Source organism: Lissotriton vulgaris, chromosome 9, assembly GCF_964263255.1.
Source record: "Lissotriton vulgaris chromosome 9, aLisVul1.2, whole genome shotgun sequence".
NCBI classification, from domain to species: Eukaryota; Metazoa; Chordata; class Amphibia; order Caudata; family Salamandridae; genus Lissotriton; species Lissotriton vulgaris.
In genome coordinates, this window is record NC_141697.1 from 273,780,039 (window position 1) to 273,799,261 (window position 19,223).

At 47.7% G+C, this 19,223-nt stretch overlaps 1 protein-coding gene across 2 annotated transcripts in view; it reads right to left on the minus strand.

Annotated features, from left to right (window-relative positions):
* LOC147689998 (uncharacterized) overlaps positions 1-18,451 on the minus strand; it is a 155,883-nt gene extending 137,432 nt beyond the window's left edge. The window contains exon 1 of one of the 2 annotated variants that reach the window (XM_086937551.1): positions 18,353-18,446. In XM_086937551.1, the coding sequence (XP_086793677.1) occupies positions 18,353-18,414 (62 nt within the window). In that variant the 5' untranslated portion in view covers positions 18,415-18,446. Of the gene's footprint in view, positions 1-18,352 lie in introns of both variants that reach the window. The other variant, XM_086937552.1, reaches the window with a different exon arrangement.
* Between the last annotated feature and the right edge of the window lie 772 nt (positions 18,452-19,223).

Consider the following 19,223-nt stretch of genomic DNA (forward strand, 5'->3'; position numbering starts at 1 on the left):
ACCATGCCCACAACCTCAGCATCATCCTGGACAGCAAGTTCACCATGAAAACCAGATCAGCAAAGTCTCCTTCATCGGTTTCATCACTTTTCGCATATTCTGAAAGATCTTCAAATGGCTCCCGGATAACACCAGATGTCCTATTACCTAAGCCGTAGTCACCAGCTGGCTGGACTACAGCAACACACTCTATGCAGGAATCACCCTGCATGGAACAACCTCCCTATTCACCTCCGGACCTAACCCTTAAGGAAAGGACTAAAGACCTGGCTGTTCGACTGAGCCTCCACAGCAAGAATCCTCAGTGCTTGGATGCCCTCATGGTCAATTAGCTGCACTTAACAAGACCTGTTTAATTGATTGATAAGTGGGCCAGAGCTTCGGCGAAGCAGAAATAACAGATTCTGAAATATGGCCTCAGGTGGCCTCTTCGATTCGGTCATCCGCTCCTGGGGAAAGAAAAAAAAAAGTGTGTCTGCCTGCTCAGTCTCACCACACCAGAGCTGCAACGTAACCTAACCAGAAGTCCCCTTTGTGCTACAGGGTTGGCGGTAGAGGGGGGGGAAATCAACACAATGAGGGACAGCAGGATAGCTTCCCGGCCCCGTGTATCTACCAGCATAAACACCCCAAGTTCTGTACAAATAGAAGTTTGTGACTTGTTAATACTACTTCTGGAATATATTTAAAAGTTTATAATGTAAGGGCAAGTCAAACTTCAGACTTAATAGTGCAAAAAGGTGTTTTGGCATATCAGGTACAGAGGCGCACCAGGAGGTCATTTTGACAGCTACAATAATTTAACATGAAAGTTTAATAAAAACCTGCATGAAAGAAATTGTACTGGTGGCCAGTCTTGAGAATAGGAGTAGTTTCTGTCCTGTAACTCCAGTTCTGTAGTAGGGGTATCTCTGTTATAGTCATAATCTAGTGAATAGTCCCGCTCATGAGCGTGCACCCCGGAGCAATCAAAAATAATCTCTTAAGGTGTCTAAAAATGCAGTCCTGCACAGACACTTAAGAGAGAATTTAAAGACAGATAATGCAGCCTATATCCACATGCTACACTGTCCAGTACTTCAACTAGACATTCCACCAAAACCACAAACAGCATAGCCTGCCAAGTTTTCTCCATAGAGAAAAACTTCCCCTTTTACCAACAAAGCCTCTGGAATGATAGAGAGGAAAGGGAGGACAGACAAGCCCCATAGGCTGCCATTAAGTGGCTCAAACAGGGATACCGTGCCTTTAAGAAAACTTTCTAGAACTTTCTCAGTATCCCAGAATGCCCAGCAGGTCCCATTTACTTTCAGTTCCTTTTTTCCGGCTCCTGCTAGCAGGACCCTGGAGCATTGAGCGCTCCCTTTTTTGGGTTTATTGTAAGAATTTTGCACTTTTAAAGTGTGTGAGTATTTACACTCGACGTGTTTTGGTGCCCTCTTCCTTCTCTAGTATTCTGAGCACTTCTTTTTTGTCTAAAATGCCAGCATTGTTTGATAAATGCCTGGAGTGCTCAAGGAAGAGGGTCAAGTCGGACCCACACCCTGTGTGTATCCTGTGCCTCCCTTCTACTCATCTGCCTGAGAAGTGTGAGATTTGCCAGACCTTCTCCTCCAGGACCCTGAGAGACAGAAAGAAGATCAGGCTCCAAGGACTGGAAGAAAGAAGGCTGCAGAGTCAAGGTGGGTCAGGGCATGCTGGATCTACTTCCTCTGCCCATGCTGAGGCCTCTGGTGGGCTCCCCAGCGTCAAGAAGGCCAAAAAGCGTTGCCGTTCTCCGTCGACGGCATTGACGACGGCGTCGAGAGGCATGACGGCAATCTGCTCCCAGTCTCCCCAGGGCTCTGGGTCGAGGAGACGTCGACGTTAGTCGTCGTGGGGACTGACGAGACCAAACTAGTTCTCATCCTAAGGCAAGAGTAGACACCAGGGTATGGGGATTGTATTTGATGCTGCACAGAAATTATGAGAATTTGAAAGGAAAAAGGGATGGCTCTAAGAAGCTGAAGATAACAAATTGGATACATGTCTTAGGATACCCTCAGAGTAATGAAACGCAAGAAGCCATATTCAAAATTGTTTTGTCACATCAGTAGAGACAATGCTTACACTAGTCAGTCAAGCCTTTTAGAAGAGAATGGAGTTTATACACAGGAATATACTCAAATCGAGAGAAAAGGATCTAGTGTAGGTTTAATAACTTACTACAGCTACAAGTATGACAAAGCCAATAGGCCTGGCGTTGGCTGCCCACCTTTTGCATTTGCCAGTGCTTGTTTTGCTATGGTTTTTGTAAGTCTTTATTGTTGGGAGGAGCTGCTTTGCCCTACCCAATATAAAAAAAATAAAGCATTGGCTAAAAGCAAATATATTTTTCTAGTCTAAAAAAACACGTTTTCAAAGCAGTCCCTAGCACCGACGCCAACAATGTGCATGTAGATGCGCTGTATGTCTAAGAGCAGAATTAATCCAAACTTTCTGTAGGACATTGCAGACGTTTTGTGTGGCGGGATGTTAACTGCCAACAATCGGCCAAGATAGGGGGAATTGATTGGATGTGCACTGTTAGACCAGTTCCACCCTAAGCAGCCATTTCAGAATGCACCACAGGCCCCCTCATTTCCTGAATCCTTCCTTCCATGCCAACCCTACATTATTGTCAGCTTTTGCAGATTGACATGAGGTGATGAAAGCAAAGCCCATCACTGTTCTGATATTTAATGAAATGACCATAGCTACATATCCACCTCCTCTTCTACCAGTTCACAATCATCAACACATTAAAGAGGTACCTAACTTCCCTTAGTGCAACCAATCTACCTCCTTCTTTAAGTATTAATATGTAAACCTCCCACCCCAATTGAGAGATTGCTGTACCTGCATCTTCATGTGCTGCCTACTACTGCGTTTTGTAGCGCCTTCCCTCTTCACAATTGAGCGATTAGTGCATGCTGCTGCATTCTGTACTGCATTTTGTTGACAACCTTGCCTCTAATTGTTCAAGCTTTTAAGGTGATCTGAGCCAAAAACTGCACGCGTTTCCCATTATGCTACAAAAATATCATAAAGTTACTTGGCGCCCTAATAAGTGTACTTATAAAAAATGTTCATCTTCCTCCCTCTTGCTTAGCTCTTGTAACCCTCTTCACTCCCCAGCTGAACTTATCCCCATATTTTGGTCAGATAACCTTTCATACGACCCCTCCAGCACTTCTTCCCAATTTGTCTCACCACCTGGAGTTTCCCTCCTGCCTCACGTTGGCTTTCAACCTAGCCTTCCTATGTGGTGTCTACCACACAAACTAGTCATTTCAGGAGCCTCCCCTTCTCACCAGAGTGGAGACTCTCTGTTAGAAATGGGATCCCTGGCTGGCCAGGGCTTGCGCCAAAGTCAGTCAGAGACCACCATTCCTAGTTAGGGCAATGAAGTTACACGCCAAGATAACCCCTGCTCATCCCCTTGGTAGCGTGACACGAGCAGTAAGGCTTACCCCGGAGGCAATGTAAGTATTTGCGCACGCACCCACCAGCAACAACATCCCAGGCCCCCCACAAAAGGAACTCCACACAAGGTGTATGTAAAAATAGCCTTTGTATTATACCAAAACACATTAGATAGAAACACACACTTTACAATGTGCCAACAGGCACAGGCAGAATTTACAGGGGATATGTACAAGACAGGGCCACATGGACCACTGTCAGGAATACGCACTTTCAGACTTAGTACTTGGTAGAATTAGCACTTAGAACGTATAACAATCAGAAGCTTCACACATGATGCATAGAACATTCAGAGGTGTAAGGAACAAGGCACATGACACATCAAAACACATTCAGAGGTGCAGGAGAAACACATGATGCATAAACACACATTCAGAGGTGTAAGGAACACTGCACATGATGCATCAAAAACACATTCAGAGGTGCAGCAAAGAACACTTCACATAAATCACATTAGCATGAACTCATAACTATACCCAGGCCAACTGGCCTCTCTGGGGCTAGGACGCCCTGCGTCGCAATGTCAGGGAGGCCTAAACGTAGCAGCTGCCCACGAAGTGCTGGGCAGCTGTAGCAACAATGATGGGGCCAACGTGGGAGTTTCACAGGCTCCAAGTAAACAAATGCCCCCTAAGCCTCTCTTGGCTCGCAAAATAATTATGGCCCTCGTTGGAGTCCCTCGTGGACTCGACATAAACAAAGTGAGCCAAGAGCCTCCCGTGGGCTCTAAATCACAAATGTGCCCCCCGGAGCCTCGTGGGCTCTCGAAACAACTGCTGCGCCTAGAGCCTCTCGTGGGCTCGGAAACAATGTGGGCCTTCGTTGGAATCCCTCCCGGGGACACGAGAACAACTGGGGCATTGGGGAGCCTCTCAGGCTCATAAATCAGGTAGGTGGGTGGAGCCTCTCGGGGCTCCAAACTAGAACTGCCCTCTGAGCCCTTCTCGTGGGCTCGCAATTGCACTTTACCCCCTGAGCCTCGTGGGCTCTTCTGCCGTCCCGAGCGGAGGAACAGCCCCGGGGGCGCCTGCACTCACCGGCTGTCGGGGGAGGCAGCGGCTCCTGGCGGCATCAGCTCCTCTCCCTCGGGGCTTCTGGGCTTCTCTTTGCCGGGCAGCGGGTGAGCAGGGGTTGCGTGCGCAAATACTTAGCTTACCTCCGGGGTAAGCCTTACTGCTCGTGTCACGCTACCAAGGGGGTGAGCAGGGGTTATCTTGGCGTGTAACTTCCTTGCCCTAACTAGGAATGGTGGTCTCTGACTGACTTTGGCGCAAGCCTTGGCCAGCCAGGGATCCCATTTCTAACACTCTCCATCATTAAAAATTCCTTCATTTTAAAAAGAAAGTTCAGTAGCACCTTTGTCGTGGACTGCTCCCAAAATCTGGAAGGCCATTCTTCTGCTATTATGGATAATCTCTTTCATGAGAACTTTGAGAGAGCCTAAAGTTCTGTTCTTCCAGTAGCATTTCACATTGTAGCTGGAGCCAACCAACCTCAGAAAACGGATCCTGCTCCACCTGAAAACACTCAACGTGTGACCTATATTCTGATCTTTTAGGTGGTATATGTTGGAAAATACTGTCTTTTGCTTGGTATCTCCTCAGATTTTTACCTTGGCTGTAGAACTCTGTGCACTGCTAACCAGTGGTAAAGTGGCTGTGCTTCCCCTTTCAACATGATGAAATTGACATTGCCCTGATTGTCACAGTTAACTTACCTACAAGTCCCTAGTATTTGGTACCACCTTGTACATAGGGACAGTTTAAGTTAAATACCACAATTTAACTGCAGCACTCATTCTGCCATCCACTGTAGTGACAGTGCAAGTATGACTGCCTGCCTTCCACCAGTAACCTGGTGGTGCAGGTTTAAACTACACCTTTGACCTGTTAAACTAATACCTTGCGACAAGCTTAAACTCTTTTTACATATTAATAATTTACCTTCAAGTTCCATAAGGTAGAGTGCATGGTATTTAAAAGTAGTACATGTAAAGACTTAAGGCTCAATTCGCAAATATAATCTCCTGTTATGGCGGAGCCTCCGCAGTCGTGGTGGGATCTCTGCAAGGAGAAACCGCAATGTGGAGATTCCGCCACGAGGGCGGAGGCTCTTCGTGAATGGGGCTCTTAATATTAAACATATTCTTACAGTGAAAATATCATTACATCCTTTTCACTGTAGCACGGCTACCTGCTCTATAGGAAAGCATTGAGATACAATATTAAATGTAATATTTGCCATCTCCACTTAACAAGCAGCTACAAAGTTCATATTTGGACTTTTTAAAATAATTATTACAAGCCTTATCCATTGATTAAGTTGGATTTGTTATAAATATTTTGTAACAGGTACTCTTAAAAAGTTACCTTTTGCCTCAAACTTCTAAGGCCGTTCAGTGACTTCCAGCTATCACCTGGCAGCTAATGGCTCCCCTGAGGTGAGGGTGAACTGATCATAGGATTTTAGGGCTCGATGTAGGAGGGCACCAGGATTACCAAAGTACACACTCCATACACAACCCTAACCCAACCCTCAGAGCCCAAGTTTACTTTGGCCGAAGACTTCAGCCATCTTAAGAAATGGCAAAAGTGGTAAGGGTTAGCCCTGGCACCCTTTCCCCCTTGGTTAGGGAGTTCCCTGGGAAAATGTCTACCACTAACTTGTGCCAGACATAAATGTGGCAACCCCAGGTACCCAATTCAGAACTTTCTTGGACCTGTGGAAGAGCAGATGAGGAGACTGAACCTGCTGTCTGAGACCTGAAAAGAGCCTAGAAGCCTGGACTTGCTCACCCTATTGTACCCAGGACAAAGGAGCGTCCTCCAAGGGACAATGCTGACTTCGTGTTAAAGCTATAGGGACACGACAATCTACAAGAGGTGTTTTATTACAACTACCCAGCTGACCAGTGGCTACTGGACCCTTCTAATGGCCTCTGCCTTCCACCCTGCGAGTCTCTAGGTGCTTTTACTGAGGTCATGAGGTACTTTAGGAGTCTACACCTGTGGTGGATTGGGATCTAAAAGGACTAAAGTCAAAAGGAAAAATATTCTGCCAAGGACAAACCTTGTTGGTGTATCGAACCCATGTGCTATCACAGTCAGCATCAAATGAGATCTACATCTTGTTCACATTTATGCCTGGTGACCACTGACTATTATTGACTTTGTGCTTCTTTCTGTAATAGAAACAGTTTTTACTTAAACCTTAAAAATGCTCATCTTCAGTTCCCAAGATTGGATTTTTGTCATTTTGTTTATTAAATTTTACTCTATTTTTCTAATGGATTTGGGGATTTTTATTGTTTTGCATGTCAACTTTATTTCTGTTTTAGTACTACATAAATACTTTACACATTGGCTCCTAGTTAAGCCGGTCTGCTCTGTGCCATAGCTACTAGGGTGTTGAGCTCAAGTTAATTTAGAGACTTTGAGAGTTCACTCTAACATGGACTGTGGTCATTACCTGAGATGGGTATCCAGCAACTAATACCCCAATCTCTTACAGTATATTGCAGGCAGTGAACTGTATATTGCAGGCAGTGAACTGTATGAACTGTGGCTCAATGGTTAGAGTGGCAGACCCTGATGCAGAGATCTGGCCCGGGACCAGGGTTCAATTCCCCGCCTCGGCGGGTCTTCGGCTCAAAATTCCACAGACCTGATCATTCTCGCCTCGGTGCCTATTCCAATCATGGAGTCCCACTCTGCAACTCTGGGCAATAGCTTGCTTAATCTCCACAACGGCCCCCGCAACGCTACGGATGCCTGGCCTCCACCTTGGGGGTGCCCAGGAGTGGACGACTCACAGGGAAAGCCAGGATGGGTTCCACAGCGGTAGTCGTACAAGCGCCTTGAGACCCTTACGGGTGAGTAGTGCGCTATACAAGTATAAATTTACATTTTTTACATTTATGCATTATTCTCAATTTATCTCCCTGTACTGCATCCGTCAATGCACTACCCTTACGGCTTTCGTTTCCCCTTATTCTGTACTCATCCCCTGTATTTTATGTTGAATCTCCACCGTTACACAATGATTGTATTGTACCTTATATTCTTATGTAAAATGCTCTGATGGCATGGTGCAGCTCATTCGTGCTATATAAAATAGCAAATATGTGCCGAATTGTTCCAAATCTGAGATTGGTCTCTCACTGCTCAATATCAAAAAATACCATCATACTAATCTACCTACTTCTCAGTACATCAATTCAAATGTATATAAAACTCTTGTGCTATGACACCTTTTACAGTATTCAGATTCACTCCTATCTAGGTCATACCATGAAAACTGCTCTCACATGCATCTCAAATTAACTTTCTCCTAGTCATCACAATACAATGTCAATCCAGGCTGCCTCAGAACTTTCCAACACTGTTAATCATTCTACTATCTTCCTAACCATTACATCTTTGCCCATCTCCAGGACAGCTTAACTGGTACCTTACCAGCCACTCCTGTTCCCTGGTGCCCCTTCCTCTCTTCACCTTCATTTACTAACAGTCCATGTGCTCGTTATCCCACTATACCACTCTTTAGCAACATTATACATTCTTGTACCTTCACCGTTCATTTATATGCCAAAAATTGTCTCCATCTCAACGTTGACTCACAAACTCCAATACAAAATATCCAACTGACCTATGGAAGTCCTACCCTACATGACTGTTCACTCATACTCATTGAAAACGGAAGTTTGTAATGTTCCTGTCACTTTCCCAGATCTAAACCATGAATCTGCTCAACACCCTTTTCCTATACAAGAAATTTGGGAGTTTTACTCCAAGGCAATGTGAGACCTCACCATTTCCAGCAGCTCAACTTAAGAAGAATATACGAACATCTTAAGCTTTAAGTTGCAAATTCCTTAATCTATGTGTTTATTTACAGCAAGGTGTATTAATGCAATAACCTGCTGAAGGGATTACCCAAACATAAATTTGCTTATTCTCACTAAATTTTTCCCAACCAGAAAGGTACACAACCGACTACAGAGACACCATGTTGGATGGTAATCAGCCAAGAACAAGGTTCATTAGAAGTTCCTTGCCATACTTTACAAAGCCATTGGGTGATCAGCTACTACCCAACTCCCTCAACTATTATCAAAATCACACCACTGCTTGATCTCTATGGTTGGCCAACCAGCATCTCCTCATCCTGAAATGGTCACACACGATGTGCCACTTTACAGTGTAGACCATTTCAGCAACTCCTTTGAACTCTCACAAACACACAGAAGATTTGCCATTTCCTTAGGAGAATTATGAAACTTTACTGACTCCATCTTGCTTAGACCCCATGGATGCATCAGCAGGACATGAACAGGATTTAGAATTAACAAATAGAGACTGGAGATGGTATTTTGCAGAGCTCAACTCTTTGTGCTGTGAGAATTGTAGGGAGGACATCACCATCACAAAGTTCCAGTCCCACCCTGGCAGATACATTTCAAAGTTAGAACAATGGTGTGAAAAAGCCTTATTGGATGTATCAGGATGAGCGGTTACGTATTGCTAATGAACATTTACTGTTCTCTTTTTGTGAACTGAACTGTTTGTTAAAAAGGGTAGATCTGACTGCGTTTAGCGATACGGTGCTATACATTGCTAGAGCCACTGAGCTTGAGATGTCATTCAGGCGAGTAAAACTTTGCACTCAAAGGATAATCCTGCTATCATGATTTACTTAAAAATTGGGTACTGACAGTAGCATCATCCACCTATCTTTGTGTTGTTTGGTCCACCTGCAACTCAACTTTTCTATCAGATCCCAGCTACGTACTATGTGTCTTTAAATTGCTAGGCTGCCTCAGGAGAAAGGCATCATTACTCCAAGATGTTTATGCTTGTGACCCATCCCTGACCCAAGAGGATGCGAGGCCAGAGGCACACGTCCCTGACCCACAGAGGCACACGTCCCTGACCCAAGAGGATGTGAGGCCAGAGGCACGCGTCCCTGACCCAAGAGGATGCGAGGCCAGAGGCACGCGTCCCTGACCCAAGAGGATGCGAGGCCAGAGGCACGCGTCCCTGACCCAAGAGGATGCGAGGCCAGAGGCACGCGTCCCTGACCCAAGAGGATGCGAGGCCAGAGGCACGCGTCCCTGACCCACAGAGGCACACGTCCCTGACCCAAGAGGGTGTGAGGCTAGAGGCACACGTCCCTGGCCCACGAGGGTGTGAGGCCAGAGGCACACGTCCCTGGCCCAAGAGGGTGTGAGGCCAGAGGCACACGTCCCTGGCCCAAGAGGGTGTGAGGCCAGAGGCACACGTACCTGGCCCAAGAGGGTGTGAGGCCAGAGGCACACGTCCCTGTCCCAAGAGGGTGTGAGGCCAGAGGCACACGTCCCTGGCCCAAGAGGGTGTGAGGCCAGAGGCACACGTCCCTGACCCAAGAGGATGAGAGGCCAGAGGCACACGTCCCTGACCCACAGAGGCACACGTCCCTGACCCAAGAGGGTGTGAGGCCAGAGGCACACGTCCCTGACCCAAGAGGGTGTGAGGCTGGAGGCACACGTCCCTGACCCAAGAGAATGTGAGGCGTGAGACAAGAGGCACACATCCCTGAACCAAGAGGATGCAAGGCCAGAGGCACCCGTCCCTGGCCCAAGAGGGTGTGAGGCCAGAGGCACACGTCCCTGGCCCAAGAGGGTGTGAGGCCAGAGGCACACGTCCTTGACCCAAGAGGGTGTGAGGCCAGAGGCACACATCCCTGACCCAAGAGGATGTGAGGCCAGAGGCACGCGTCCCTGACCCAAGAGGATGCGAGGCCAGAGGCACGCGTCCCTGACCCAAGAGGATGCGAGGCCAGAGGCACGCGTCCCTGACCCAAGAGGATGCGAGGCCAGAGGCACGCGTCCCTGACCCACAGAGGCACACGTCCCTGACCCAAGAGGGTGTGAGGCTAGAGGCACACGTCCCTGGCCCACGAGGGTGTGAGGCCAGAGGCACACGTCCCTGGCCCAAGAGGGTGTGAGGCCAGAGGCACACGTCCCTGGCCCAAGAGGGTGTGAGGCCAGAGGCACACGTACCTGGCCCAAGAGGGTGTGAGGCCAGAGGCACACGTCCCTGTCCCAAGAGGGTGTGAGGCCAGAGGCACACGTCCCTGGCCCAAGAGGGTGTGAGGCCAGAGGCACACGTCCCTGACCCAAGAGGATGAGAGGCCAGAGGCACACGTCCCTGACCCACAGAGGCACACGTCCCTGACCCAAGAGGGTGTGAGGCCAGAGGCACACGTCCCTGACCCAAGAGGGTGTGAGGCTGGAGGCACACGTCCCTGACCCAAGAGAATGTGAGGCGTGAGACAAGAGGCACACATCCCTGAACCAAGAGGATGCAAGGCCAGAGGCACCCGTCCCTGGCCCAAGAGGGTGTGAGGCCAGAGGCACACGTCCCTGGCCCAAGAGGGTGTGAGGCCAGAGGCACACGTCCTTGACCCAAGAGGGTGTGAGGCCAGAGGCACACATCCCTGACCCAAGAGGGTGTGAGGCCAGAGGCACACGTCCCTGACCCAAGAGGGTGTGAGGCCAGAGGCACACGTCCCTGACCCAAGAGGGTGTGAGGCCAGAGGCACACGTCCCTGACCCAAGAGGGTGTGAGGCCAGAGGCACACGTCCCTGACCCAAGAGGGTGTGAGGCCAGAGGCACACGTCCCTGACCCAAGAGGGTGTGAGGCCAGAGGCACACGTCCCTGACCCAAGAGGATGGGAGGCCAGAGGTACACGTTCCTGACCCAAGAGGGTGTGAGGCCAGAGGCACACGTTCCTGACCTAAGAGGGTGTGAGGCCAGAGGCACACGTTTCTGACTCAAGAGGGTGTGAGGAGGATGTAAGGCGAGAGGCACGCATCCCTGACCCAAGAGGGTGGGAGGCAGCAGCACATTCTTTGCCTCAAGAGGATTTTGGAGCCACGCCCTTGACCCATTTAGTACAGTCAACATAAGCGTCTTGTTGGTATCTACTCCTATTTTTAGGTTATTTTAAGTTACTTTGGGTGATCTTATTCATTGATTTAATAGTTTTATGTCTAGACTTTCATTTAGACGAGCAGGTGTGACGTCTAATTATTCCCCATAGAACTCCCTCTATGGAAAGTTTTTTCATGCAACTCAAGGTGAGTTTTTGCATTACACAGGCACCTTTTTTAGGTAAACACCAGTTTTGGCCATTCTAACCACTCCATGCTATTGTTGCACAGGTTGCACCACCTGCATGTCCTGGTGAGGACCCCCCTTTGATGGTTCTAAACAACTATAATTACCTGGGTCGAAACGTCAATGCTCACTAATTGTCTGTACTAAGGTCTAAACATCCCCTGCACCTGCTTAGATGCCCTTTTGGGTGTGGATTTTTCCTTGTTATCAGACAGACTGCTTGCAGTCCGCCCAAACACTGTGAAAGTCTTCTTTTTGTGTACAGTTACCATACCGGTCACTCTGCACAAGCACTGCTCGTCCCATTTTTGCACATTTGGTGCAACCTTTAGTATATTGTACATAGACAGTTTCATGTACTTGTGGCATAATACATGTCTTTTGCAGTAATAGTTTCTACTGGTTGGGTTTTCTTTTGTTTTTGAGTAATGCATCTGGTTTACCTTTAAGTATTATTGGTTTCCATGGGCCATATGTATCAACACATTTCCCCATAGACACAGAATGGGCAAAACCCTTTGATACATCTGGCCCCATATCTATTGAGTTACAGACAGGACTGTTTTGTTGACTGTACTAAATGATATCCAGGGCCTATGGCTCACTGGGTCACCCCATTAGATTGTAATGACGTCCTTGACCCAGGCAGACAGCAGGATCTGCAAAAGCAAGAGATGTGGGTATTATCTAACAAGCAGAGTTGATGGGCACCAGTAGATCTTCAGATTTGGGAGGCCGTCAATACAGGAGTCAGAAGAGACGAGCATTGTTATAAACATATTTGAGGCCCTTCATTACACCTAAAAATAGGAATGTGGGGGGTTATTGTGATAGGGAGTCGGGACAGCATTATATTCGAAGAAATGGAAACTTTATTATTATATCAGTTGGCCGGAGGGTGTATTATTAAACGGAGATTTGGGGTTACTAATTATACTAAGGTGAGAAGGAATATAAGAGAGAGAGAAAGAGAGAGAGAAAGAGAGAGAGAAAGAGAGAGAGAAAGAGAGAGAGAAAGAGAGAGAGAAAGAGAGAGAGAGAGAGAAAGAGCATTAAATCATGAGCTTTGATGGCTATTGTTGCAGTGAGTAGAAGGGAGTTCGCACTGTTACAGAAGGAGACTGTGGCTAGAATTACCTTGTTACAGAAGAATACTGTAGCTAGAAGGGCCTGGTTACATACGTAGACTGACTAGTATGATACTATTACAGAAAGAGACTGTCTAGAAAAGCGTTATTGAAGACCAGAGACAACATGGTTACATTAGGCAACTAGGACTAGAAGAGCAGTATTACAGAAGAAGTCTTTGGAGGATCGCCATTGTGAAGTGGTCGAGGGGCTTGCGTGCCTCAGTGGCCAGCAGAGCTAGGATGACTTGAAGCTTATTCTCCTGGCATGGTCACCCAAGCCAGACAGGTCAATGGGTAGAGACCAGAAAACGCGTGATCCACTGGTCCTCCGGGTTGGGCACAAGACTAACAACCTTGTACCATATAAAGCATTTGTTACGGAAATAGCAGCAAGAACCATTAAATCTTCTGCGCATGGGCAACTTTCAGGATCTCTGCATGAGGCATGTATGGCATAATTAAGCTGGCTCAATCAAGTAACATCTGAGATAAGGCGCTGCAATCTACACATCCTCAGGGGGGCAGAGAAAGTGGGTGGACTAGATCTGGCAGAATGAAAACCACCACAAGAGAGATGGTACAGTACTCAGGAAGGGACGGTGACCAACATCAGGAAGGAGTAGACATCATCCTGAGCAAAGGGACAAAGAAATGCCTAGAGAAGTGGAAGACAGTCAACATCACACTCATGACAGCCAGGTTGAAAGAAAAACACAGAAAATCACTCTGAGACAGCTACAGACACAATCAACAATTAATGGGAACAAGTCTCTTCAATAGATGTGACAAGCAGTGAAGCATGCCTGGTGACCCAAACAAGGAAGTGGAAAGAATAGATGAGACAAAACATGTGGCAAGCTGTTGAGGATAGGAGGGCAGCAAAAAGAAAGACTCATGAAGGCCAAATCCGAGAGGCTACAGGAGAAGTACAACCAACAGTACATAGAAGCAAACAGCAGTTGAATGAATGAGGGGAGCAGAGAAGCGGGTGTACGTGGATAACCTTGCCAGCCAAGCAGAGGAGAACGGGGGGGGGGGGGGAAGGTCTTCAGGATCACAAAGATAGTCATGGATAAATCTTGTGCAACATACAACACCCCGCACCTAGAGAAGCAAGGCAGACTATTTACAACTGAGAAAAAGCAGGAGGCATGCTGGGTCAAGCACTTCCAAAACTTCTTGAACAAACTAGTACCAACAAGCAATGCGGACATTCCAGAAGCAGAGAGACTCAAATGTGAACATCACAGAAAGAAGAAAAAGTCAATAGCGTCTGATCTCTCAAGATGGAAAAGATCTTGACCAAGACAACCTAAATGCAATAATGTTCAAGGCAGACCCTGAAACAACAGCCAAGATCCCCCAACAACTGTGGACATTGATTTGATAGGGAAAGAAAGCACCACCTGACTAGAACCAAGGCATCATCATCATCAAGATTCTAAAGAAGAGAGCATTAACAAACCAACAACTGGCCTGGAATCACCCTTCTGCCAATCCCAAATAAAAATCATTGTGATAAACATTGCACAGTGCGTTTGAGGCCGTGGACAAGCAGTTAAGAAAAGAACATGCTGGGCTCTGCAAGGGCAGAGAGTGTGTTGATCAGATTCTTACTCTATGCAGCATCACAAAGCAGTGCAAAGAGGGGCAGAGACAACTATACAACAACGTCATTCATTTTGAGGAACCCTTTGGCAGTATCCACCGTGACTGCCTCTGGTGTTTACTGTGAGACTATTGCAGACCGAAGCAGATAGAATTCTTCATCAAGAGCTTCTATGATAATTTTACCAGCAAGGTGGGAGACAGTAAGTATAGTTTTGAAATCAAGACCAGTGCGAGACAAGGTTGCGTGATGTCAATGTTACTCTTCAAAGTAATCAACTGGGTGACACCACACACAACGGAAGACCAAGTCAGAGGCCTTAGATAGACCTTATTATTCACTGGAGGAGATAGAGAGATAGGGAGAGTGAGCGCGATAGATAAAGTGAGGGCGATAGATAGAGGAAAGGACGTCTTGCCTCAACATCTACGCACACTGGGCCTGAAGATCAACGTGAAGAAACTGGAAAGCCATGCCACCCAACATCCCAAACCATTCACCAATGAAAGTGGATGGGGAGGACCTAGCCATGACTGAAAAATTCACCTACCTAGGCAGTACTATCAGACTTGATGGAGGGGAAGGCAGTGACATTAAGAGCCAGGAATGCTTTCACAATGCTGAACAATGTGTGGAGTGCATGTCAGTATAGCAAAAACACCAAGCTGAGGCTTTACCAGAGGTGCAGTGTGTCCACGCTCTTGTTTGGGTCAGAATGCTGGTGGATGACAAGAAGTGACATCATCAAACTGATAAGAATTGTGTGCATTTTCGGGCCCTGAACCATCTCCAATCAGTAACTGCTCACCAAGGGCTTTAAGTGGGATGAAAAAACTAGGATGTGGCTGATATAATTAAGGGCGTGGCTTAAAACATTTATGCTAAAAATCTCTGCTCAGTATAATGTGCCACCCGACTGGTATTTTGCTGCTTCTGTTAATGCTTCCACATATATTATACAAGTAACATTATACCTACAACAAGCCAAGACTATTAGCTTTGTCAAAGGTTGTTAGTTGCAAAAGATAAATATACTACATGCATAGAACTATGCTTTTTTTGTACATAACATTGAAAATGCTTTAGTTATTGTGAGATAGGTTGTGGCCTAATGGCTAGAGCTGCCAACTTTGGAGCTGAGGAAGCAGGTTTGTGTCTCAGCCTCTGCTCTGCATTCTGTGTTTCTGGTCACATCACTTAATCTCCTGTGCCTACCAAAAATTAAATGAACATGTCTTTGTTGGTGCTCATGTAAAGCACTAAGAGTTTTGCAATATAGAACTGCAATAAATAAAAACTGCATCAAAAGCAGTGAACGGCTGCAGAGTTAAGACCTTTTTTTGCCCAATCTTAGAGTGAGGACGAAATTGGTGAGCGTGACAGGGACCCATTTTGGCAGCTGCTTTTAGTCCTGGCAGGACTCGGCCCACTCAAAGCACTGTGCTCACGTGATGCAAGCACGGACACCATCATCGTGAACAAAAAGATGGATAGGACATGCCATCAGAAGAGAACAAGACTTTATCACAAGAACAGTTCTCTACTGGACCTCGAAGGCAAACGGAAAAGATGCAGGCAAAAGAATACCTGGGAGTGAACTGTGAGAGCAGATCTGAAGGCCCTGCACCACAACCGGGGCACCGTATAGATACTTGCCCAAGACGGGCAGAAGTGGAGCTTCTCTGTCGCTGCCCTATATGCCAAGCGGCATAAGGGGCAGTAAAGTATGTATTACAGGATAATTTTGTGACTAGAATTGCACTGTTAACTAAACTGACTAGACGTAGAAGGGGCCTTGTAACAGAAGGAATTTGTGACCTATCAGCCGCCTTCGACACTGTCTGCCACCACACACTACGAACATGCCTCCATCCAAGAGAAGGCCCTGGACTGGACCACCTCCTTCCTCTCTGGAAGAATGCAGAGCGTCTGCCTCCCCCCCATTCCGCTCCGAAGCCACTGAGATCATCTGCGGCGTACCCCAAGGCTCATCCCTCAGCCCAACGCTGATCAACATCTACATGGCACAACTCGCCCACGTCGCCCGAATGCACAACCTCAACATCATCTCCTACGCCGACGACACCCAGCTGATCCTTTCCCTTACCAAGGACACCCACACCGCCAAAACCAACGGCCACGAAGGAATGAAGGCCGTCGCCGATTGGATGTGGAACAGCCGACTGAAGCTGAACTCAGACAAGATGGAGGTCCTTATCCTCGGATCCATACCCTCAGCCTGGGACGACTCCTGGTGGCCAACTGTGCTAGGGATAGCCCCAACACCCACCGACCATGCACGCAACTTAGGGTTCATCCTCGACTCCACCCTCTCCATGACGAAGCAGGTCAACACAGTCTTTTCCTCCTGCTTCAACACCCTCCGCATGCTCCGCCGGATGTACAAGCGGATCCCCACCGAAACAAGAAGGACGGTCACCTAGGCACTCGTCAGCAGCAGACTGGACTACGGAAACACTCTCTACGCAGGAGCCTCGGACAAACTCCTGAAACGGTTCCAAGGTATCCAGAACACCTCTGCACGCCTGATTCTCGACATCCCTCGCCACAGCCACATCACACCCCACCTAAGAGACCTGCACTGGCCCCCTGTCAACAAGAGGATAACCTTCAAATTCCTCAACCCATGCACACAAGGCACTCCACAACACAGGACCAGCGTACCTCAACAGCCAACTCAGCTTCACCCCACCCACTCTGCAGACCGCGCTCTCGCCACTGTCCCCCGCATCCGAAGAGTGACCGCCGGCAGAAGATAATTCTCCCACCTCACCGCCAAGACATGGAACACCCTCCCCATCCACTTACGGCAGACCCAAGACCTACAGACCTTCAGAAGTCTCCTCAAGACCTGGCTCTTCGAACAGCAGCAGCATTACCACCCTTCCCCTCCCCCTCCCCTCCCCTCCCCTTCCAGCGCCTTTAGACCCTCACGGGTATGTTGTGCGATTTACAAATGCATTGACAGATTGATTGATTGATTGATTGACCTTGTGGCCAGAACATCTTTGTTAATGCAGGAGAGAGGCTAGAAAGACATTGCTACAGGAGACAAGCCATTGTTACATTACGAGAGAAGACTGTGGCAAGAAGGGCATTGATACAGAAGGGAACTGAAGCCGCATTGTTAGACCTGGTAACTGGAGATTGCGAGTGCAGGGTCACACCTAAAACTGGAGAAGGGCCATTGCTGCACCAAGAGACTTTATGGCATCGTTGACCTGTATTGCAACATTACTGCGGGATCTGGAGGGACATCGTAAAAGGACCAAATGTGGCCCATTGTTAGTACACCAGCTGATGGACGCAGAATCAATCATAACAGGGGGAGGGAAGGCACACTTTAACCAAGGAGCCCCTCACACCAGGAGTCAGATGATGCGGCCTCACAGGAGAACTGGGAGAAAGGGAGTCTTCAACACACAAAGAGATGGGGGAAGGCATTATTACAGTCGGGAATAGGTCACTGCAGGAAAGTGGGGGCCTGTTAGCCCAGGAGATGGTGCTAAACAGCATTATATCACTAGAGGTGGGATCAATATGCCAGTGGGAGGGACAGACAGACATTATTAAAACGTTGGCGATGGGTAACGACCTTAAAGCAGAAGCATGAGGGGTCCGCATTATGCCAGGAAACGGGAAGCACCACTGCTGTAGTGGAAGGGGGAGAGGCGCCATTTGCACCCGGGGTTAGGAGCATCCTTGCTTCAGGAGATTGGATTGGGGCACTTCCCGCCGGGAGACCTGAGGGGACACAAAACGAGGCGAGAGCTTTAGAGGGCGCCACGACGCTCGGCTTACCATTACACCAGAAGATAAGGGTCGGTGGAAGAGATCATTACACCTGGACACGTTTACCTCTCAGTACCACCTTTCCTATCCTCTCCAGGTGCAAGGGCTGGTCCTTTGCCCGCGGCTCATTACTAACCTGAGCAGCTGTCGGGGCGGCTCCTCCACTGACCAAAGCGTGAAGAACTCCAGCCGGGACATGGCACTGATCGCAAGTTTTTCAAATGTTGCAGGTGCAAGCAGTAATTAGCATATCCTGTTACCTCACCGGAAGTAATATCTGACGACCTTCGACCCTAATTACATCACAGGATACACCATCATGATCCTATCACCTATCCAAAATACTTTCATTAGCACTTCGAACCTGATGTTAATGGGGTAAACGCTCTTAACAGAGTTTCCTCGGTCCGTGCGTGAATAGCTTAACCAGACCAGGGTTTAGCTTTGCATTCTGGGATGTGTAGTACCTATTTGATTATAGACAAACAGGCCTGAAAGTCCCATAATGCAATACACACATCTGGACTGGGTGAGCTACTCGCACATGGACCTCGGAAGCCCCGGAGCTTTGCCTCATGTCTAATGAAAATGATGTGAAATCTCTCCGAATAGGTAATCGCCCTCCCATCTCACCAAGTCGAGCTGTATTATCGCATCTGCGAAATGTAATCAATGACGTCTAACTGTACCACATGACTCATAACCGCGCGAACTGACTCCTCGTGAAATTCTCCTTGTCCAGGCTTGACACTTCAGCCAACAGAACTTTCTATTATGATACTTGTAGTTTCGCTGTTACATGGATGGGCTTACGCCCCCAGCAAACTAGGAGCTCTTATATGAAAAAAAAAACTTTAAAAAACCCAATGGCTGAAAGTGACCCTCGTCCCACCAGGGAAGTTGGCCTTTCTGTGAACATGTACACCTAAAATACCCTAAGTAGACAACAAATCCTTAAAAACGTCCTGGAATATTCCTAAAAAGCAAGACACCGCTCCCAAATGTAG